The 23241-nt window shown below is 53.7% G+C and overlaps 1 protein-coding gene across 2 annotated transcripts in view; it reads left to right on the top strand.

Moving 5' to 3' along the window:
• The first annotated feature begins 18691 nt into the window (after positions 1 to 18691).
• Positions 18692 to 23241, top strand: part of INPP5A (inositol polyphosphate-5-phosphatase A) — a 206193-nt gene continuing 201643 nt past the window's right edge. The window contains exon 1 of one of the 2 annotated variants that reach the window (XM_057408655.1): positions 18692 to 18809. In XM_057408655.1, coding sequence (XP_057264638.1) covers positions 18735 to 18809 — 75 coding nt within the window. In that variant the 5' untranslated portion in view covers positions 18692 to 18734. The remainder of the gene's footprint in view (positions 18810 to 23241) is intronic. The other variant, XM_057408656.1, reaches the window with a different exon arrangement.

The raw sequence follows: 23241 nt of genomic DNA, 5'->3' as shown, positions 1-23241 counted from the left end.
CCCACTTCTAAGCCAAGGACAGCTTGACGTTCCCTCTGCATCCCAGGGAGAGGCTACAAAGCCTCAGCTCTGCTCCCAAAGCCGCTGCACATCCCGGGGACGCGATGTGCATCACCAAACATTTGGGAAACATTAAACTGATTTTCAAAGTCCTTATTCACTGGTCGTCCCCCCCCTTGAGCTGCTATTGCTGAGCCCTGCAGTGCGTGCAGCTCTGCTCTGCCCTCTCTCCACTCCACTCCCTGCCGAGGCCACAGGACGGTGAAGCTTTGGGTGAAGCTGATTTTGTCCCAAGGGATCCCAGAATGAATTCCCACCATCCTCCCAGGCTGTCCCCTTGGTGCCTGGTGGTGAACTGTGGGCACACGCTGCCTCTGTGTCCCTTACACCGCTCTGGGCACTGGAACGGTGTGTGAGCAGCCACTGCAGGGTGTGCAAGGGGGCACAGGGTGCCGGGGATCCCTGTGCCTCTGCTTTGGAATGCTGCCTCACACCTCCTTCATGTTTGGATGCAGGAACTGGCTGCGCTGGCATTTCACAGCTCTAGCTTTTCCTTCGTTGCAGGCCAGCCTTTGGTGGGACTGAAACAAACACTGATGTCCCCAGAGACATCATGTTACTCAAATGTCAGAGGCACTATTGTACTATAGAAAGAGGCACTGTTTGTACCCATAAATCTTCAAGGATTCATGCATAATTTTTTAGCTATTTTCCAAGAAAAATGTGAATGGATGATCATTCTGAGAAGATGCAGTGTGGCAGAGTAACAGGCAGCCACAGAAAAGGCTTCCAAGAGCCTTGTGCCTTGCTTTCTTTCTGCAAGCCGTGGAGCAGCTCAGTTTGTTACAGCTCTGCATCGTAAGAGCAGCAATGGCTTTTAGCTCCAGCACCTTTTCTCCTCTCCTCTTCTTGTCTTTTCTCCCATTCCCATTCCTATGTTGCCTGTTATGGCTGGCACAACACATGATTTACATCTTGGTGACTGACCTCGGGCCACAGGGATTCCTGAGAGCTCACAAGCCAAGAGCTGCTCCTCAGAGGCGATGCTGTAGCCGTGCTCCATGCTCATCACACTGACACCAAACCTCAGTTCAAGTTGAAGCACGTAGCTGTAGCATTTATGCTGTGTGCAGGAGGGCAAAATCAGTCCGCCCTTGTCAATACCGCTGCTGAATGGGAAACTCCATGACGCAGTATTTCTGACCTTGTACCAAAGCCAAACACAGCATCTCCAGGACCGTGTGAGACCTCGGAGCTACAGACTGAAAACAAATCCTCCAACTTGGAGCTTTTCTCTGAAACATCAACATGAACCTTTCTAGGATAGGAAAGAGAAGATAATTGTTATCTTTGGAGAGCACCAAGAGGAGGTCAGGTCCCCTTCCATATCCCTGTGCAAGTTCCACAGGAGAAGGGGAAGGAAAAGTTGGCTCCCAGGCATGGAAAAACATCAACCTTAGCTACCTTTTAACAGCTCTCAGTGTGTCCATGGCTCTGCTGTCTGAGCACCCTCCAGTGAGCTAACACACGACCAGAAGCTGCTCTTTGTACTTCCTTCCCTGTTGCTCCTCTCAAAGGGAAATACTATTCATCAAGGCAGAGAAGCCTTTGAAAACAATGCCTTGGATGAACTGGGTTTCCTCTCTATGCTTGATTTATTGTCCCTGGACAATGTAATGGGCACAAGCCCTTGCCAGGCTCTCTCTATACTCTGAAGCACTGCCAGCACTGAAAGGGATCATGTGAGCTGTAAAGGCATCCCTCCATGTCAGAATCCTGCAGGTAGCATTGCTCCAAAAAGCAAAAGTTTCTTTCACCTCAAATGGAATTAGTATGAGAGATTAAAGGGCTACTTCCCTTTCACTCCTTTGAGATCCCTTTGTGTTCCAGAAGCAGCCTGTGTCTGCTTCCCTGTTGGTGAAATGGATCTTTTGCCCAGCAGTCGTGCACAGGGACAGGGGGAATAAGAGCCAAGCTTAAGCCCCAGAGTTCCCAGGGAATTTGGTGGGCTCCATTATCCCTCAAACTGTCCAGAGCTGCCTTTTAACACCATTTTTCAAGCTGACAGCAGCTCTTAAAAGTAGCTTTGGATTAGAAAGGAAGGAAGACATCCCAGGACTTGATGTTTCTAATTATGCTCCCAGAGAGCCTTCAAATGACTTTCATGAATTTATACCCAACGCAGCCAATTCTCCTGCTGCTCACACTGTTTTTATTCTGATACAAATCTAGTCACTCTAATGGGGCTATTACTGTTTTTAACAGGCTTACATAAGAGCAGAATGAGATCTAGTAGGTGGTCTCTATCGCACATCTCTTCCTGGTTTCCAGCAGCTCCAGAAGGAAGAACACCCAATTAGTTACAAGGAGGCCAAAAAGTCACACATGAGAAGAGGCAGCAGATGCCCAACCACTGCGTATACTTCAGGCCCCGAGGTGAGCAAGACCCAAGAGCTGAGCTTTCCCATGTCAAAGGGGTCCCGATGGCTCCTCGGCAGGTCCCAGAGCTGCTCACTACCGGGGTCACACCGCAGTGTAGAGCTGGGAGCCCAGCACCCATGGGGGTACCCAAGGGGATGGATAACTGTGTCATTTCAGATGCCAGGTTACTCCCAAGTACTTGCCTGTGTTACCAGTAAGGGACTTGGGCCCCTGAAATGACTTTCCTTTAGAAAAAGGCTCTTTGCGCTTCACCACGTCCAGATCTTACCATTACTGTACTGCAACGTGGCACCCACCACAACGTGATGAGTGCAACTAGCTCATGTTTAAGGCTGATGCCACAGCAATACATCTCTGCAAATGAACTCCTGGTGAGGTGTCTCTTCTGAGAGCTGCTGGAGAGAGGGGAGGAGGAAGAATGCCCTGAAAAGAGACTGCACCTTGGAGTGGCTCCATTCCTTGTTCTTCCCAGTTACCTGCTCCCATGCCTTAGAGCAGAGGGAAGGAAAGAGCAGTGCCTGCCCCCCATGCTCCCACTTGAACCTCTTCCAGGAGCCACCACCTGAGCTCTGGAGCCAGCAGAGCTTTAGGAACCTGCTCTGCTGCCCACGTTCTCCTCCCGACCCTTTGCGAGCAGGGGCTGTGCACAGATCCCTCTTCAGAGCAGGAGCAAGCCTCTCAAAGCGATTCACACAGGTTTCCATCTGTTCATTTTGTTGCTGCTGTGGCATCTGAAGGAGTCTGAGGTGGAAACCCCGTTGGCAGGGAGCTGCTTTCGCACTTGCACCTCCCAGACTGTGCTGACGGCATGGACCTGGCCAGGCTGTGCCTGTGGGCAAGGATCATACACTCTGCTCTGGGACTTGTCTTACTGACAGTGTGACTCCCAGTTACTGCGCCTGCTCCTAGGGAAAACTCTCCATAAACCTGCTCCAGACAGGGAGAGACAATGAAAAATTAACCCTTTGGAGGACTGGGAACTCAGTAGGAGAGATGGCATTTCACTTTGGTGTGGTCCCTTGTTCTCTAGCAGTAAACCTGTCTGGAAAGTCCTAATAGGAAGCACTGTAGCTGCGTATGCTGTGTACCTGGCCAGGAGCTGCCATGGGATGGTGACTCAGCTCTCATACCCCCTTGCTGAAATGTGAGCGTACCGCTGTGACATTCAGGGTGGGTTCGGCTCAGCTGCTGAAGGAACAAAGGGATGCACTGCTCAGTGGTGCTGCCATTGCCACCCAGCATGGTGGGGGCATGGAGCAACTGCTGTGGCACAGGAGGAGTTAACCTGGGTCCTTACTGAGGATCAGCTGTAGGGAACCCAGGTGCAGAGAGTGCCCTGAGACAGACAGCATCTGCTTAAATGAGGGTGGGCAGAGGGAGATGGAAGCAGAGCTAAAGCCAAAGCTGGGTGGGATGGAGAGCTGGAGCCCGTGGTGAGGGGCACGTCAGGCACCACAAGTACCAGGGAGCTGCTGGGAGGTGAGTGCGGGACCTGATGGCTCCCTACAAGTGCCTGACAGGAGGATGGAGCCAGGAGGGGCTGGGCTCTGCTCCCAAGGAACAAGGGATGGGACAAGAGGAAACGGCCTCAAGCTGCACCAGGGCAGGTTTAGATGGAGCTGAGGAACAATTCCTGCCCCAGAGGGTGCTCAGGCATTGGAACAGGCTGCCCAGGGCAGGGCTGCAGTCACCGTCCCTGCAAGTGCTCACACCCCGTGGAGACGAGGCCCCAGTGCCATGGGTTGGGGGTGGCCTGGGCAGTGCTGGGGTAAGGGTTGGACTGGAGGAGCTTGGAGGGCTTTTCCAGCCTGGGTGATTCTGTACTTCTAAAGCTGGGACCGCTTCTTGAGGTGACTTAGGTATGTAGCAGGTGACTCTGGGTGGGCTGAGGGCATACCCAGGCTGAAGTGCTCTTGGTCTGGTTTTCAGTGTACCATGTATGGTACACTGATGTACAGACGTATGATGAGGTGTGCCCCTGCTCTTCTGCCCTAACTGCTCATGCACATGCTCACCTTGGAACATATACTGAGCATCACAGCATTTGTGTGCCAGTGATGTGTTGCACTAATCCCAAGAGAAGAGTGTTGAGAGCAGCAGAATGCTCTGGAGTCATGTCTCCACTTGGTACCTCATTGAGAACCCCTGTGTCTTGCTGGATCTGGGTACAGAGATCATCTCAGTGGCGTTGCTTTTCCTCCTGCCAGCCTGCAAGAGGGACATTTCCACCAGGGTCTGACTGCTCAGATGTTGCTTTAAACATAGGAAGCCGTGATGCAAAGGGTGATTGCTTGTTCAGCTCTGCTCCTTGTGCCAAGTGACAAAAAGTAGGAGGGAGGTGAAGCAAAAATTGTTCCCAACATGCCTAACCACAGCCAGGGGCTTCATCCTGCAGTGCAGGAGGGAGCAGAGCCTCTTCTCTTTCAGCCTGCAAGGCTGTTGCTATTAACAGCTCAATTTTTATATTAGCCTAAGAATGAGAATTACTCAGCTTTGAAGCTCAAGATGGCATGAAATTAACTATGCTCTTAGAGAGGGCTTTCCTCAGAGTGCAAATGCATTACTGTAATCAGTAACAGTGTGAAATAGAGTGATCTGAGAGAACGCTCTGGTTCTGTAACCACCAGCCAGTGCCAGGGTCTGGTCTGTGGGAAGTGCTCTGTGTGACACATCAGTTCAAGACATCTCTTTTTCTGTGCCATGGAGATAAGTGGCGTTTTCAAATGTGCATTTAAAAACCAAGCCACAGAACAAGGGCAACAGCTTCTTGGTGTGGTGGTGTCACAGGGTGATCGCTCCTGGTCATGGGTGAGGGACCCCATGGCCGTGGCACTCCATGGCCAGTGAAGTAGCAGCATTTACTGAGGGGTCTCGGCACTTCCAAAAGGTCACTCCATCCAGCACCCCTAGGGGCTGTGACATCCATACCTCAGGCTGCTGCCTTCCAGTCACAAAGCAATATCCTATGTACAGCATGCGGTGCACACTCATCTTTCACAGCTGAAAAAGGCTATAGAACACTCCAGGTACTACAGGCATGAGCTGTAGCACTCTGTAGTGCTTCTCTGTGCAGTCTCTGGAGCAAAGCTGCTGCCATCAAAGCTCTGGCTTGGAGCTCCAGGCAAAACACAGTAGGAATTCGCAGTAATTAAGCATTCCCAGCCTTTCAAAAGACACACTGAACACTGGAGCTTTCCCTTCTGATAGCAAGGAAGTTGTCCTAATGGCTGTTAGATCCTTTCAGGAAACAAATATCTTCAGTGGTTTTGCAGTAATGGGATGTAAATGCACCAGAAGTGAAATCAAACTGATTTCTCACCCTGGAGCATTAATATGTAAACCCTCAGCAAAAATTCAAGCCCACGTTGCTGGAGAAGAATGTCTATGGCAAAACTCACTTGGGTTGTGCTTGATAGATGAAGGTGCTGAGACCTCTTTAGGAGAAGCTGTGGTGCCCCAGGGCAATGTGAGCAGCACTGGTGAGGCTGTGGGTAGTGATGGTGCAGCAGAACCCTGCAGCCGTGCCCTGACAGGAGGATGGAGCCAGGAGGGGCTGGGCTCTGCTCCCAAGGAACAAGGGATGGGACAAGAGGAAACGGCCTCAAGCTGCACCAGGGCAGGTTTAGATGGAGCTGAGGAACAATTCCTGCCCCAGAGGGTGCTCAGGCACTGCGACAGGCTGCCCAGGGCAGGGCTGCAGTCACAGTGCTGGGGGATGGTTGGACTCGATCTTAAACGTGTTTCCCAACCGGTTGATTCTATGATTCTATAAAAAATGTGACATACAGAGGACTTCAGGCTGCGCACAACTGTTGACCTTTGCACACGGTACAGCATGAATAAAACCCTCGCGTGTTAAGACTCCCCTGGCGCGAGTATTTGCGAACAGGGAACAGTAAGGAAAAGCCAACGCTGAGTAATGAAACAGCCACTCAGAATTAGAGCGCGCAGTTGTGCGCGCTGGTTGAAGCCGTCCGTTGCCACCCCTGGGGCTTGAATAAAGAGCTGATCACGCCGGAAAGCTACGGTACTTGAAATAAAGCGGCGCGAGTGCCCCTGAGCAGCTCGCTGACATTTGCCGCCAGGATCACAGCAGCGCTCTGCTGCGGAGCGCTCCCGCTGCCCGGCCGGGGCGCCCCGTGCGCGCCCGTTAACGGCGCTCAGCAGCGCCGGTCCCAGGGCAGGGCTCGGCGGCTCCCGCTCCTGCCCGCGCCGGGGCAGCGGGGTCAGGGCGCTGGAGCCGTGACGCGGGTTTTCCATGACTGCGCGGGGAGGAGCAGCCCCGGGCGCGGGGGTGGCTCCGCTGTCGGCGGGGGCACGGAGACGTGCGAGCCCCGCGGCGCCTGGGGGAGCCGGGTGCGCCCCCCGCGCGGCGCGCTGCTGGCTGGCTGCCGGCAGGGAGCGCGTCCCGGCGCGGTTCCGAAGCGGTCCCGTCCCCGTGCTGCCCGAGAGCGGGGATGCGGCAGCTTCGCGGCCCTTCAGAGGCGTTCTGCAGGGGCGCAGCCCTTAAAAACCTGCCACAACGTGAACTTACTGCTGCTGAAATTGCACAGGGGTAGTGCCGGTGCTCGCTCTGAGGTACAGCCCGAAAACGTTCCCAGTACAAATGCGTCTCAACTGAATCATAGTACATACAGTGCCTTTAACTGGGCTACTGCTTTCAGCAGTAGTTTTAGAAACAGTGGAATCAAAGCATCTTTCTAAGACTTGTCACTATACAGCCACTAATGTTTCGAGACCGATTCCCTGTTGGTGCTGGTGTGCAGTTAGTGAGGGGATTAACTGCTGTCACTTCATTTGCTTTCTGGTGGTAAAAGTACATGTTATAAAGCATTTTCTTCTTGTGTGTGGCACTTAAACATCCATATGGATATGGGATATAATAACGCCCAAGTGGGCAAGATTGCTTTGTAAGTGCAGTTCCTGCAGGAAGACAGTGAAGTTTGTGATGAGCCTCAGCTCCTGCAGGACTTTTTGAAGAGTCTCAAGGCGGTCCTTGCAGTTGTGCCTTCTGCTGTTAATTTAAAGCTTTACACATATTACCATTAACTGTTCCAGAGGAGCACAGCTACTGATCACTCTCTTCATGACATCACATCCTTTAATCTGCTGGTTGTATAGGCTCTAAGCAAGAGGGCCTTGCAAGAAGAACGGCGGTCCTGAGCTTGGCCTGACAGCAGCTTCCCCAAGAGCGCACAGCATCCTGGATGGGTGGGCCCAGGTGAGACACACCGTGGGGCTCATCTCAGCAGAATTCTCCTGCAGGCTGATGCCCCGTGCTCGGGTACGTTGTGTTGCTGTAGCTCAGGGGAGCAGCAGCCACTCGTACAATGGTGGTATCTCTGTCTGTGGCAGAAGAATTGAGCCCTCGGAGGTGGATGGGACACTGCTGACTGTTGCTGCAGGCTGGGTGGGAGGTGCTGGGGTGGCCTGTGCCCAAACCCCTCAGAGGAAGACCCTTAGGGGATGCAGCAGGAAGGCAGCATCCTCTGGCCATTCCGTGGAGCAGCTCTCACAGTGACTTTGATGGCTCCAAACTGAGGGATTACCCCAGTGTTGGTGATTCTGCCACAGCACAACAGACGCAATAGATGTTGGTGTTCAGTTTGCCTTTTGGAACAACCTTGGCTGAGAATCTGAAGCCTCAGCAGGTTATGGTTTAGTCCTGGTTGTCTGTTCATGCTATGCTCACCTTCAGTGATGAACTCATTTATGAATTATGACCCTTCCTCTCCCCACCTGGTACATCAGCCAGGTCAATGTGTGCATCTGTTCTGAACCTTTCCCATCTCATCCAAAGTGGAAAATATGCTGCAAGATAAAACTGATTGGGCAAAGGCAGCAGAGAAATATGGTCCATTTAACAATAACATTTCTATATAGAATTCCACAGTGTATTGAATCTATTTAATGAGTTTTCTAGATTAAGCTGAAGTCTAGGGAATTTTTTTTATAATGCCACATCCCATAAAAATATCTATGGTCCTGTGAGAGCAGACACCATGTTAATCTGTTTCTTTAATGGTAGCTGATTAGGTAATAGGCTTTTTTGCAATGATATTGACACTATTACTGCTTGTGTAATTCAGTTAAAAAGAAGTTCTGTTCCCCGATACCTTCCCTGTCCCAGCCCCAAGATATGGAGCAAACAGGGTGTGAATGGAAGTGGCTGTGTAATCTATGGGTATATACTAAATACAGTCCCCATGTTGAATGGGACAGATGACATTTAACTTATTCTACCAACCCACAGGCAGACCGTGCAGGGATGGAGAGACCAGCCTCGTAAGGAGCAGCTTCCACTTTGCCAGCCCACTGCTGGGATGGGCCCAGGATTGGTGGCTTTCTCCAGCATTTGTTTCTGCAGGAGCCACGGGAAGCACATCCTGCGACCTGACTGCCTTCGGGCCAGTTTTACCATTCCTGGAGGCACCCAAGGCAGGGCTGGATGTGGTTCTGTGCAACCTGATCTAGTTGAAGATGTCCCTGCTCATTGCAGGGGGGATGGTTTGGGGGTGTTGGTTGATGAGAAAATGAACATGAGCCGGCTTCAGTGTGCGCTTGCAGCCCAGAAACCAACTGTATCCTGGGCTGCATCCAAAGGAGCGTGACCAGCAGGTCAAAGGAGGTGATCCTGCCCCTCTACTCTGCTCTTGTGAGACCTCACCTGGAGCATTGTGTGCAGTTCTGGTGTCCTCAACATAAAAAGGACATGGAACTGTTGGAACAAGTCCAGAGGAGGCCACGAGGATGATCAGGGACTGGAGCACTTCCCCTATGAAGACAGGCTGAGGAAGTTGGGACTGTTCAGCCTGGAGAAGAGAAGGCTGTGTGGAGACCTCATAGCAGCCTTGCAGTATCTGAAGGGGGCCTATAGGGATGCTGAGGAGGGACTCTTCATTAGGGACTGTAGTGACAGGACAAGGGGTAACAGGTTAAAACCTAAACAGGGGAAGTTTAGATTGGATCTAAGGAGGAAATTCTTTCCTGTGAGGGTGGTGAGGCCCTGGAATGGGTTGCCCAGGGAGGTTGTGAATGCTCCATCCCTGGCAGTGTTCAAGGCCAGGTTGGACGAGGCCTTGGGTGAGAAGGTTTAGTAAGGTGTCCCTGCCCATGGCAGGGGGGCTAGAACTTGATGATCTTAAGGTCCTTTCCAACCCTAACGATTCTATGATTCTATGGTCTGGATGACCTCTGAACATCCCTTCCAACCCGGACTATGCTATAATTCATATCCCCAGGAGGATGCAGAGCCTGCTGCTGCATCCTCACCGCGTTGTCCCATCACTACGCTCCACCACCAGGGTTGGAGTGAGGCATAGCAGAGATAAGGAAAACCAGGTTTCTGGAAAACCCTGGGAGCAGAGGAAGTAGAGGGTTTGTTGTGCCAGGGACCTGATAGTTTGTCTCAGTCAGTGAAGGGTTGGGAGCCCTGCGGAGGCAGCAGAACTGACCTAGCACATGGACACACACCCAAATTACATCACATTCCTTGCTTAAAAGAAACCCATTCTGAGAAACTTTAAGTGGTTTAAATTATAAATGAATCACTTCCCTGTGTGGGATCCGATGAACTCGTTGCTTACAACACCGGGACAGCTGCAGCTACCCTGCAAAGGCTGCTAAGAAATACCCTGAGGAGGGGCTGAGGCCACCCCCCGGTCCCTTCCCAACCTGCTTCTGCCACTGACAGCAGCCAAACCACATCCCCAGTGTCCCCTTGGCCATACAAACCCAGTGTAATCACTTCAAATGACCAGGGGTGGGTGATCCTCCTTATAATGAAACTGCTGGCTTCTGGGTGAGCTTTTTGATAATTTTCATCAGGAAATTGCTTAGCATAAGTCGTTAATTCCTTTATCACAGGATCCCAGAGTGGTGTGGGTTGGGAAGGACCTTAAAGCTCCTCCAGTTCCAGCCCTCTGCCCCCCCTATGTATTTATCATATTGCAGATTTATGCCTGGTAGAACAAACGTTTCCCTAAAAGCACGGGAAGGCTGAGCTGTGTTACCTGTTTGTCTGTCTACTGAGATGAGCTCTTAGGCAGAAGCTCTTCCCTGTGAGGGTGCTGAGGCACTGGCACAGGGTGCCCAGAGAAGCTGTGGCTGCCCCATCCCTGGCAGTGTTCAAGGCCAGGTTGGACACAGGGGTTGGAGCAAGCTGCTCTAGTGGAAGGGGTCCCTGCCCGTGGCAGGGGTTGGAGCTGGAGGAGCTTTGAGGTCCCTTCAACCCAAACCCGTCTGGGATCGTAAGACTGTAAAACCCATCTTTTATTCTGCAAGAAGGTTAAAGCAGCAGTTGCAAACACAACCGGGGGCAGCGGTTGTTCTGCTCCTACGTTAATATTTAGTTTGGCTTGTTTAAAAAGGACAAAATTCTCTGTTAGCCTTCATTGGGTGAGTGACAAACACTGAAGGAACAAACTCAAAATGTGTAGGTTCAGTCACACCTCGATTATTATGGAAGTCAGTTAAGTTCTATTTGGAAATGTGTGTGATATAACAGCACAGCCAGGGGTTAAGAACTCACCAGAGATCGATGATGGCACTGATCCTGCTGTGAGGACACTTGTGGAATGCTGGATAGGGAAAACCAGCCGTCTAATGGCAGGGCTAAGCTTTAATGAAAGACATTATCAGTCAGCAATGGGAAAGGCCTTCCATTAGGCTCCAGGAAATACAGTAATAGACCTATCACTGCCGGTGCCTCGCCGTTTAGATCCAGATCCCACTGTGGGATACCCGTGCAGCCGGAAAGCACGGCGCCAGTCATCCTTACAGTGCTAATCCAGTGAATGCTTGGTGGGAAATGCCTTCTGAAAGATGGAGATGAAAACCTCACTCATTAGCCAGTAGTGAAGCCTACAGAGCACCCCTGTGCACACTGCAGCTGCAGTGGTGCAGGAACAGCGGTGGAAGTGGTTCAGGGGACTTCCCCAGGCTGGGAGCCCCAGTTTGGGGTGGGACAGAGCCTCCAACTGCACATTCCATCTGTCACCATGAATTCACAGACCCATGGGATGGTTTGGGTTGGAAGGGACCTCAAAGCTCCTCCAGCTCCAACCCCTGCCACGGGCAGGGACCCCTTCCACTAGGGCAGCTTGCTCCAAGCCCCTGTGTCCAACCTGGCCTTGAACACTGCCAGGGATGGGGCAGCCACAGCTTCTCTGGGCACCCTGTGCCAGTGTCTCCCCAAGCTTCTTTCCTTTTGGAGTGGTCATAAAACACAGGGAAAATATAAAAGCAAGTGATTACAGAGGTCTGTGAAAGGAAACAAATTTTTAAGGACTTGGCCTGAAGAGTTGCTGTTCTGGGCTCTGAGGTTTCTGCTGCTGCCCGGCTTCCCTGTTGACAGTAACTGTGGAACTGCAAATTTCACAGTGTAATTTTGAAGTACCCGGGACAGGCATTCACGCTGAACACCAACTGTGCTGGCTTTTGAAGGGCAAACTCTAATGATAGTCAGCTATGTCAAAGAAAATGGCTCTGTGTAACTTCTGCGGTCCCTGAGCAGCTGAAAGAAACAATCTCACTGCAGATCTTAGTCTGTGCTATCCTTTCTGTTCTTACTCCTACTTCGGCATGCTTAGCATAAAACAAATCAGAACAACTTACGATTGGTTCTGATTCAAAGGTGGGCAGAAATAGGTGTCTTGAGGCCAAGGTGGAGGGCTGTAATAATCAGGATGCGAGTGTCCTGTTGCCTGATCTCCAGACGCAACCTGACCATAAGTCCCTTGGCTGCCTCCATCACCCTCAGTTATTTGGTACCTGAAGGCATGCAGTGATGCTCGTGCTGCGGAAGAGCTCCTTCGTCCCACCAGAGAGATGACAGATGGTGCCGCAGGGTGAACATCACCCACTGCCAGCTGTGGGAACACATGGAGAAGCTCCTGCTGTAACATCTGCCAGCGTGAGGACCCCCAGCCACGGCAGGGAAAGGTGTCACCACACACTGGCCTCTCCTGGATCCAACAGCTCCTTGAAACCCCTTCTGAGGAACGGAGGGTAACGGAGCACCGGTCATCCCAGGAAAGCCTCTGTGGGGGGCAAAGTCTTCCCAGGGCGGGTGGAGGGGGAGAAAGAGGAGGATGAGGACAAGGACATGGAGGAGAAGGAAGAGGAGAAGGACATGGAGAAGGAGCAGGGTGCTGGTGGGGACCTGCCACCCCTCTGTGTTACACCAGGACCTGCTTGCCTCCCACTGGCTTACTCGCCTACTCTGCAAAAGCATGTTGCTGAGAGACACGGCTTGGTTTGGGGCTCAAAACCTTGAATCCAGGCTGCAAACATTTGGCGAGATCCCCTTGCCTTTGGGCTGCAGAGCAGAGTCCCGTCTCACAGCCGTGCCATTGCTTCCCAGTTCCAGAGGCTTGACAAGCTGGCACTCGCAAGGGCCACCTCTGGTGTCTGGAGAGGACACATGGGAGGAAGAGCTGGCTTGCACTCATGTGCTTCCTGCCCATTGCATGAACAGCACCCTGGCAGTGCCCTGACATTGCTGGGGAATGGCTCTCACTGGGCTGGGTAACCTTCTCCTTGCCAAGACAGGCAACTGCAGTAGAGCTGAGTGGTGTGCATGGAAAGGGACTGAAAAGCGCCAGCACAGCCATCATGCATAGGCAGCCTCCACTCACTATCTGACAGCCGGCACGTGGGACTTGGCAGCCTTAAGGAAACCAGTCTGCTTGTGATTTTGACCTGTATCTGCCTGTAATTGCAGGTAGACTTGGCCGAGCAGGGTCACTGCCCGCACATGAACCTGCAAGGCAGCAGGCGATGCACACACCAAGCAATGGTCCAGGGAGGCTGTGGTGCACAAAAGTGCCCATGTTCTTCACTCACAGCTCAGAGGAAACATCACTTCTCTGTGCCATCGAGAGACAGAACACACAGCACACCTGGGCTGAGCCCTCAACTGCCCCAGTGTTTGTCAGCTGAAGTTTCAGGGCTAACCCCGATGGGCTGCAGCTGCACAGAATCACAGCTGAGCGCCTGAAGCACCAATGGTGCTGCAGGGTGTGGAGTTCCACACTCACAAAAGCCATGCAGCCCCCAGGCTCAGGTCTTTGGAATGCTGGGGGTTCTTCAGCAAAGAGCTCTGAGCAAAAGTTGCAGACCCTGTAAGGAGCAACTGCATTAGGCAACAAAGTGGTTGGTTTGAGGCACAGCCAGTCTCTGAGGCTGATGGTATCTGACAGCACCCTGAGGGCACTGACCAGCCCCACAACACTGCCCCTGCTGCAGACCCAGGTATGCATTTAACACCTCAAATAATCTCTAGAACATTTGTGAATAACTTTGGAATTCTGAAATTTGGTTTTTGAATCTTGGGGGGTCTTTCCTGAGAGTCCAACTTTCAGGCTGTAAAGCAGCACAAAATGGAGCAATAGGAGTGAAGGTAAGGTGCCCCATCCCTGGCAGCACTGAAGGCCAGGCTGGACAGGGCTCAGAGCAAGCTGCTCTAGTGGAAGGTGTCCCGGCCAGTGGCAGGGGTTGGAGCTGGAGGAGCTTTAAGGTCCCTCCAACGCAAACCATTCCGTAGTTCTGTGGTCTGAGAGGAGCAGCCGGAGGCTGATCAGACACACCAGAGTTGGGCTTTCCACATCTGGGTCCAGTGGTTGCAGGAACAAAATGAATTTAGGGAGCAGCCACTCATGTGACCCTTCCTCCCTTCAAAGTGTGGACTAGAAAAACCCCGAGACCATTTCCTGTGAGCTGTGCTGTGCAGCCTGGAAAGTACAAAGTGGTCCATTTAGTCACGTGCTGGCATGAGCTCACAAAGCCCACTAGGATCCATCTCAGAAGAGCAGAGCCCATCCCTCAGGGTTATAGAAGAGCTTTCAGGCAGAAAAATGCTCCATTGCATTTAAGGGTTTTAATCTGGTAGCATTTGGGGTTTTTGCTGTTTCACCTGCCAGCATAAAAACCTCTTCGTAAAGACCCTTCCAACGAAAGCATGAGCCAGTTAATGAAGCTGTAAGGGCAGTGATGAAAGTGAGCCAGATGTGATTAGAGAGGACTTGCACAATGGGTGTGTGAGTGCCTCCTGCCCACAGCCAGGGAACCCCTTTCTCCCTGTTCTGGCCCCTCACTACTGCATCCAAAGGAAACTTTTTGAGTCCTGGGAGTATGTGCAGGGAACAAGATCTCCCACCTTATGGACACAGCTACATGGTACCAAATAAATGGCAACATCTGCTTTAAAAACATGAATTCCCTGCACCACTTATGTATTACCTTGCTCAGGATGGAGATTTAGCAATTTTCTAACCCCAGCCTTCTCTTCTCCAAGCACGGTGCAATTGATACCTTACAAATCCTTTCAAAGGTGGCCTACAAAGATGCTGGAGCGGCACTCTTCATTAGGGACTGTAGCAATAGGGCGAGAGGTAACGGGTTCAGACTGAAACAGGGGAAGTTCAGGTTGGAGATAAGGCAAAAGCTCTTCCCTGTGAGGGTGCTGAGGCGCTGGCGCAGGGTGCCCAGAGAAGCTGTGGCTGCCCCATCCCTGGCAGTGTTCAAGGCCAGGTTGGACACAGGGGCTTGGAGCAAGCTGCTCTAGTGGAAGGGGTCCCTGCCCGTGGCAGGGATTGGAGCTGGATGAACTTTAAGGTCCCTTCAACCCAAACCATTCTGTGATTCTGAGGAAATCACAGTTGTGAACGATTTAGGTAAGCACTGCATTACTGTTCAGGTTGAATGTGCCCATGTCCTGCTGCCAGAGCTCCAAGCACCCAGCCAAAACTGAGTCTGACCCAGACCGATGAGCACAGCCCAGCAAGTCCATGTCCCTGCATGGCAAAGGGCTGGGCTGCAGCAGCATGGGCACAGCATGGGCTGTCCTGCAGTAGCAGGAGCCACAGCTGAGCCTAAGGGATGAGGCAGAGGATGACCTGGTGAGGCCAAGCCCTGGGAAGCGCAGGGTGGAAAAGGGAGCGTTCATGGTGCTGGCGGCATGGCGGCTTCACAGACCCATGCTGGGGGCTGCAGGACGGGACCAGAGCAGAAAAACACCAAATGTGGTGCTTGTTGTCTAAAAGCTGACTGGAAATCTGTTTGCTGTTAATCCTCAGCTCTGCTGCCTGGGGAGGGTTCACACTGCTTTTCAACTGAGAGATGAATTTGCTTCCAAACTTTCCCTGGTAGCAAACTCCACGACAGGCAACGTCCATCTCCAGCCCCACCTCGAAAGCAGGCCCAGCCATCGGCTCTGGGAAGCTATGGGGGGAGGCTCACTGGGACTCTTGGTGCGTGCCCAGCCCTGCTCCCCATTTGCTGCCTTCCCACCAGCAGCCGTGCCAAGAGCCTGCCTGGGTCCCCTCTGACTGCACACGGTGCCTGTGTTGGTCTGCACCCTTCAGGAGGTGCATCAGGAGTTCTGGGATATTGCACAGCCCTCCTCTGGGCCAATTTCAACCACATTTCCTATGAACCTGCCAGTGAATAATGCCACACAACTCCGTTACCTCACTTGCGCTTTATTTCAGTGAGAAAAGCTCTGAAAATACTGGTCAAAAAAGCAGTAGCCCGAACACAAAGGACCACTTTTCTGTGGCATCTATGCAAGTAGCGATGTTATTTTCCAGGCTGTGTAATGGAAATTCATGGAGCTGGTGATGCTGGGCACTTCTCTGACCCTCAGGCTTATTGCTAATATTCAGCCTCAAGACCATCTTTTCCCTCCTTGTCGCAAAGCTACTTAGTGAAAACCAACCTGATTCTTGAGCCCTTTTCTCAAAGTTAACATTCAAGGCAGGGGCCAAGACTGAAAATACTCAGACTACACTGCTGGGCGAGTCAGCTCCCAGGAATCCTTTTGGAACACTTTATAGACGACGCTGTCTTTCACGTTCCTGTGTTCTCATGTTTGATCCACTCCTCTCAAGAAGGCACAAGATTCACATGCAGCAGCTCAGCCATCGGTCAGACATCGATTTACTTAGCGTGGTTGTGACATGTTCATGCTGTAGTACTTCGTCTGCCAAAGAAACTGGCTGAGCACCTCTGGGTTGCAGTGTGGCGATTGTCACCCAGGTTCTTTACAAGTAACTTGTGGTCTGCAGCCACTTCTTATTGTAGTTTCCTGCTCCTGCACACTGCCAAAGTTTCCATCTGGATGCCACATGGCTTGGGATCCCCTGCCAGGCACGTGTGATGTGACACAGGTTCCTCCAGCACACCCTGACTTCCATGTAATCACTGGGGGGCTGCAGTTTGTGAGACTGTGCCAAAAACAGAGCACCAAACGCTCCCCCTGGCCCTCGTTTTCCTTTGTGTGTGAACATGTCGGGATATATCAGGACGGTGTCTGTGTCCAGCTCATTTCCGATACCTCCGAAGGCTGCGTCCTGGTAGGATCACAGTGCCTACAGTGTAACTTGGTGCAACCACTGTATTGGGAGTTGCATAAAGCCTTAGAAGAAATTGTCCAGAGGAGTCCAGCAGCGTAAAGTGCCTCTGGGCATGAGCACATCCCACACTGCACCTGCCTGTGTGCCACAGCCCACCGGAGCTCAGCATGTATCCCGCACAGAAGGCAGAATTCCACAGTTTCAACATGGGTTTTATTTAATTGTATATTTAATTTGTTCCTTCTAATGCAGAAGAGCAGCGCTCATGACTGAGCAGAGCTTCTGTCGCTCCCCTTGCACTCCTGCACCAGCAAATGTGCCACAAAGAGGAGACTGCACGGGATGGGCTCACCAAGTTCAGCACCACTGGACGTGGCTGTCTTCTGCAGGTGCTGACCTGCTCATTGACCCACGTCTATCTGCAGATGTAATGCACTGCTACAGTGTGGTGAGCAGCACCATAAGATGGTAAGTCCATGCTTCCCTGGGTCAGAAGCACTTGGCAGGTGAGGTTTTTTTGCTATTGAATGCTGAGAATAATTTTGGATTTCCTCTATCATCAAATCACAGAACCCCAGCCTGGTTTGTGTTGGAAGGGACCTCAAAGCTCCTCCAGCTCCAACCCCTGCCACGGGCAGGGACCCCTTCCACTAGAGCACCTTGCTCCAAGCCCCTGTGTCCAACCTGGCCTTGAACACTGCCAGGGATGGGGCAGCCACAGCTTCTCTGGGCACCCTGTGCCAGCGCCTCAGCACCCTCACAGGGAAGAGCTTCTGCCTAAGAGCTCATCTCAGTCTCCCCTCTGGCAGGTTCAAGCCGTTCCTCTGTGTCCTGTCCCTACAGGCCCTTGTCCCAAGCCCCTCTCCAGCTTTCCTGCAGCCCCTTCAGGCACTGGAGCTGCTCTCAGGTCTCCCCTTCAGGAGCCTTCTCTTCTCCAGGCTGCCCCAGCCCAGCTCTCTCAGCCTGGCTCCAGAGCAGAGCTGCTCCAGCCCTCGCAGCATCTCCATGGCCTCCTCTGGCCTCGCTCCAACAGCTCCACGTCCCTTTTGTGCTGTGCCCCAGAGCTGGATCAGGGCTGCAGGGGGGGTCTCCCCTTCATGCAGCAGAGGGGCAGGATCCCCTCCCTGAGCTGCTGCTCACGCTCTGGGGGTGCACCCAGCACACGGGGGGGTTCTGGGCTCAAGCGCTCACTGAAGCCGGGTCACGGGGAGCTTCTCCTCACCCAGCACCCCAAGCCCGAGTTTGCCGCTCGGGGTCAGTGGCTCTCCCAAGCTCACTCGGGGTCGCGCTGTGGACACGCGGCTCACGGCGCTGCCCGGTGCCTCCGAGGCGCAGAGCCCGGCACCGACCGCGGGCGGGCTCCGCTCCGCGTGCGCTGCCGGTGCGGGTCTCGGCGGGCAGGGCCGGCGGAGGGCAGCGCGTCCGGCTCCCGCGGCCCCGCCCCGCCCGTGCCTCTCCGGCGGCCTCCCGCGGGGCTCCCCGCGCGCGGCGTTGCCCCTTTAAGAGCCGCGCGGGGCCGCTGTGACGTCGCGGGCGCAGAGCCCCGGCCCGCCCGCCGCCAGCGCCGGGAGCGGCAGCAGCATCCGCGCGGTGCCCGGTGCCCGCCCCGCCGAGCCCGGCCCCTCCCGGGAGCGCCGAGCCCGGCCCCGTCCCGCCCCGCCGACCTGCCATGCGCCGCGGCCCGGCGCCAGCCTCCGCCGGCGGGAGCCGTCCCGGCAGCAGCGCGACGGCGGCGGCGGGTGAGCGCTGAGCGCCGCGGCCCCGCAGCAGCCGCAGGGCGGCCGGCCCGCCGCGGCGCGGATGTCCGCGGGCTGCCCGCGCCGGGAGCAGTCGCGCTGACGGGGCGGGCCAGGCCCGGCGCCCCGCTCGCCGCAGCGCCCCGCGCCCGCCCCCCGCGCTCCCCGCAGCGCTTCCGCCCGCCCGCCCGCCGCCGGCGCCATGGCGGGGAAGGGGCCCGCGGCCGGCGCCGGGGTGCTCCTGGTGACCGCCAACGTCGGGTCCCTCTTCGACGACGTAAGTACCGCGGCCGCGCGCGCCCCGCGGGGGTAACCGGGACCGGGGGGGGGGGGCGGTGGTGGTAACTGGGGTCTCTGCGGGCAGCGACGGTCCTGGCGCTCGCTGCCGCCCCGTCCCGCCCGCTCCGGTCCCGGCCGGCCTCAGGTGCTGCTGTGGGAGGGGTGTCCCGGCAGCCGGGCGGTGTTTGCCGGGGTGGGGATGGCTGCGCCGCTTCTGGAGCCCCGAGCGAGGCGCCGGGTACGCGGCCGGCGGTGAGATCCTCCGGGAGCGCCTTGTGTCGCGACAGAGCCTTTCCGTATCACTGCACGGTTTCGGTCGTGCCGTGGCCCGGGCCCCTCGCGGCTGCTCCTCTCGAGGCGCTCGGTGCAGGAGGACCCGGTCCTGCTGAGGGCTCTGCTCTCGCCGCCGCCGGTAACGCTGCGGCCGGGCTGGGCTGTGCCCCGCGGTGCTCGGTGCGTTGTGGGGTGAAAACCCGGTGTAATTTCTGCTTAGTGCAGTAGGATGGTGGGAGAAACGTGTGGAATGTTTCTGGTCGCCGTAAGCACGGCGGGTGCAACAGTTGGTGCTGGCGAAGGGAGAGCGCTTGTGCGTTTGTGAGTTAGGACAGATCCGTACGGACACCTGGAGCAGCGGCCGGGCTCCGAAAGCCCCGCGGCTGTGCGCGGGTGAGGGCTGGCGCCGCGGAGCTCTCTGGAACCGAGCGAGCAGGGAGGTTTTCCCGGGGTTCGCACGTCCAGCGGGGAGCTGCTGCCCTGTGTGTCGGGACCGGCTGGCTCCGGGCGCCAGCCCTGGTCGCGCATCTCCAGGCACCCTACAGCAAACGTGCTGTTCTCCTGCTCGGGGTTTGCTGTGGCTGCTGGAGGCTGGCCTGAAGCACACGCTGTGACTGATGTGTGTGCACTCAGGGGATGCAGTTTGTCGTTTCACCAAGTTTGGTAAACTCTGACAGATGATCACCACAGTGCTTGTACACATGAAGTGTCTGCTTGTATGAAATAAACGCTGCGCAAATGCTTGTAATAATTTTCCTGGTAATGGTGGTGGGCTTGTCCAGTGCCTGAGAGTAAAGCAGCGGGCGGAAGTGGTAGGACTTGGTCAGCTCATCACTGCTGTGTGCTCACTCCCCTTTATCACTGCCGTGTGCTCCCGTTACCGTCGCTCAAGCCTAAAGGCGATTCCCTCTCTGAGCAGAGCCCGCTGTGTCGGTGGCTGCTGTTCAGGCTGCTCTCCTGCCTCCTCCTCCCTCTGAGAGTGCCCAAAGCAGCCACTTTCGAGCCCTGTCACTGACGAAATCCGGAGCTGTCAGATTAGACAGCTTCCTGGCTGCTGCTAGCTGGTGTTGGTGACTCGCTGGCATTCCTGGAGCGTGTTTGTTGTTGGGCGTTCAGCGTGACCAGAGAGGGGAACGCTTCTGCTCTAGCGAGTGACTCCCTTGCCATGCAAAATGTAGTTTTCTATAGCATAAAATGTAGCTTTCTGTAGCAAAATGGGGCTTGTTCGGGTGTGCTTCGCTGCCGGCTGGCGAGGGCAGGGGCTGCTCTGAGCGTCTGCACTTTCCCCTCTGGGCTGGTGCTCGTGGTGTCAGGGCTGGTGGCAGCCGGGTCAGTTTCTGGAGCAGTACTGGTGCTGTTCAGGCGCAGTAAAGATGGTGTTAGCTCGGTTTGTGACTTTGCTTTTGAGTTATGTGTTGGAGCTGTCAGCCGCTGTTTCTGTTGGTGGGGCCCTTCCTCTTCAGCTGAGGAATAAGTTTCCGTGCTGTGACCTGATGTGATTTCAGTAATGAACAAGAACTCCTGCTTTGATAGACTTCACCTGAGCTGCGCTAGGAAACCATTTTCAGTTCCTTTAATCCATTTTTCATTTCTGATTTCAAATTTCAGTTGGAGATACATACTTTAATTAAACACCCCACCTTTAGTCAAGGTTTGCTGGACCTCAAGGTAGGGTAAGGGTATGCATTTTCACAATGTGTCCCAAGAGGACAGGATAGTGAGGTCAGAGTGTCCCTCACTAACGCAGTCCCACCTTCCCTTGCTCCAGCGATTGATCCACTGCGGCCAGCATTCCTCTGGGGTTTGTCCCTGTTCGCAGCTCGGGACTGGATGAGGCTGGAGGCTCTGGCGATAGGGATGCTGCTGCAGAAGCTGCCTGGCTCCTCCAGGGCTGTGTCCCACTCCCCCTCACCCCCCCCCCCCCCAGCAAACCTCACGCCTTGGCTCTGTGATGGATCTTTCTCTGACGTGTTTAAAGCAGCCTGAACATTACTGTGTGGCAGCAGCACGCTTTGCACTTCGATGCTCTGTACAGGCTCTGTTTACTTGGCCGGCATGTGCTGTACGTGCAGATGCTCTGTCTTGGAGACCAGTGTTTTAGAGAAGAATGACTTAAAATAGCTTTGGTGGGCAGTTTGCCTGGGTGGCATAGCCTTTCCTAGATCCTAGTGGTGCTGACCTGGCTACGCTTCTGCAAAGAGGAGAAAATGGCTCTCTTCCCCCTCTGACTGCCAGAAGCAAGTTCTGATAACAGGCTGGTTGGCTCCTGCCAGCCATCCACATCCACTAATAACCTGCTGCAGTGCTGACCTGGGAGCTCATGAATAAACATGTGTACAGTGGAGAGGTGCTGTGACGCGCTGCTCCGTTCCTTGAGTACTTTTGCTGCTTCGTTAAAAATGTTAATGCAGTATTAGATCCACAAATATTCCTCAAAGTTTTATGAGCACGTGCAGCTCATGAATATGGATGCTGTGATTTTTTTGGGTACATTTCTGTTTACTTAAGCATTCTTGCTGCATAAACATTTCCTGTTTTTTGTCGCTGCATACTCTTGCTAACAGCAGAAGATGGAGTTTGGGTTACCTGTGGGTGGGTCGCTCTTTTTTCACCTCCTCTGATGCCCCTGTCTATGGCAGGGTGTTGGACTGGATGGAATTTAAAGGTTCTTTCCAGCCCAACCCACTCTGAGACACCAGCCTCTCTCTGTTTCTCCCTCTCCACGCGTTCCTTGCTCTCTGTGTTTCCTCTGTCTGCACTGATGAACTTTCACATTTAAAACCTCACATTTACCTTTCTAGGAGCTGACCACAGTAGCGGCCCCAAAACCAATCTGGCTGGCACTTCACTGCTGTTACTGCATAGGATTTTAATGACTTTAATATGCTGTCCTTTTTTTCCTGTCTGCTGTATCCTCTTCTTTCTCTCCAGTGAGAGAACGGTTTAGTGCTGTTTGGTTTTCCAACAGCGTTTGGTTTTCCCCCTGGGAGTGGGGTGTGAGCAGCTGACATTGGGGCCCATAGAGCTCATCCTCCCTGGGGTTGTGTGTGGGTTGTGCTGACATGGGCAGGGAAATGCCTCGAACAGACCCATGGAAAACTCCTTAGGGGACAGCCTGGGGCTCAGGAATGATCCCTGTGTGGGGTGGAGAACCTTCCCTTCATTGCCAGTGCAGCAAGGGAGCTTTGTTTCTGCTGGTTGGAGGCAGATGGAGATCCTTGCAGTTCACTTTCTGTCGTTGTCTCGGGACTGCTACATGTTTAGCTGAGTGCAGTCACACATGCTGAGAAACGCCTGAGTACCCACACTTGAAAACTGTGTCTCGCTCTGTGTCAGTTTAGGTGACGTTTACAATCCACGGTATTTAAACCTTTAGGGTGTTTAAGTCTCTAGGGTAAAGATTTCCAACGTGCCCATCAGACTTGGCCATACAAGTTCTGACACTTCTGCTTGGCTGAAAATGACTCGTTTGTTCCAGTTTCCTTTGAAATTGGAATACGAGAGCTGAAGTCAGGTAGGTGCTTCTGAAAACGTTTCCTTCTGTCTTCATACCACTGATTGCATGTAGCTCCTCCATAGTGGGAGGCTGAGGCAGTTCTTGAATTCGCAGGACAAGCTTAGGCCAGGATAGAAGCGTAATGATGACAAGAAAGGGAAAACCTAAACAGAACATGTCATTTTGTTAGCTTCAAAAAGGAAGGGAGAAAGTAGGTTAGGGAATGAGTGTGGTGGTGCTCAAGTGCTGGTGCTCAAGTGCTGACACTCAAGACCTTTAAGTGACTGACAGCATTCCTGGCCTACCTGTATTTTCTCTGAACGTACAAAATGCCTGCGTGTGCCAGCACCAGGATGGGCAGCGAGCTTTCACGTGCCCAAGTGGCCTTAACCCACCCAGCATCTGGTGAGAGTCTCCCTTTCTTGGACGTTGCACACCAAGGGCAGGCGTGAAACATCTCATTCCAAGCCCTGGTTGTAGTTGTACTATAAGTATGCTGATTGCTTTGATTCCGAGTATGAACTCAGAACATCCTTCACCTCTGTTTAGAGCTGAAGCCTATCAATTGAATTTGAAGTGGAAATACTTCCCATTACAACTCCTAAAACCAGCCTGCTGTTCTAATGGGTGGTGACCGCAGTGTGCATGTCTTTTTATCACC

The sequence above is a fragment of the Pezoporus wallicus genome, unplaced genomic scaffold (genome assembly GCF_028554395.1).
Source record: "Pezoporus wallicus isolate ANWC-B61680 ecotype Strahan unplaced genomic scaffold, APGP_CSIRO_Pwel_v1 contig_13954, whole genome shotgun sequence".
NCBI lineage: Eukaryota > Metazoa > Chordata > Aves > Psittaciformes > Psittacidae > Pezoporus > Pezoporus wallicus.
This window is presented reverse-complemented; position numbering and strand designations above follow the sequence as displayed.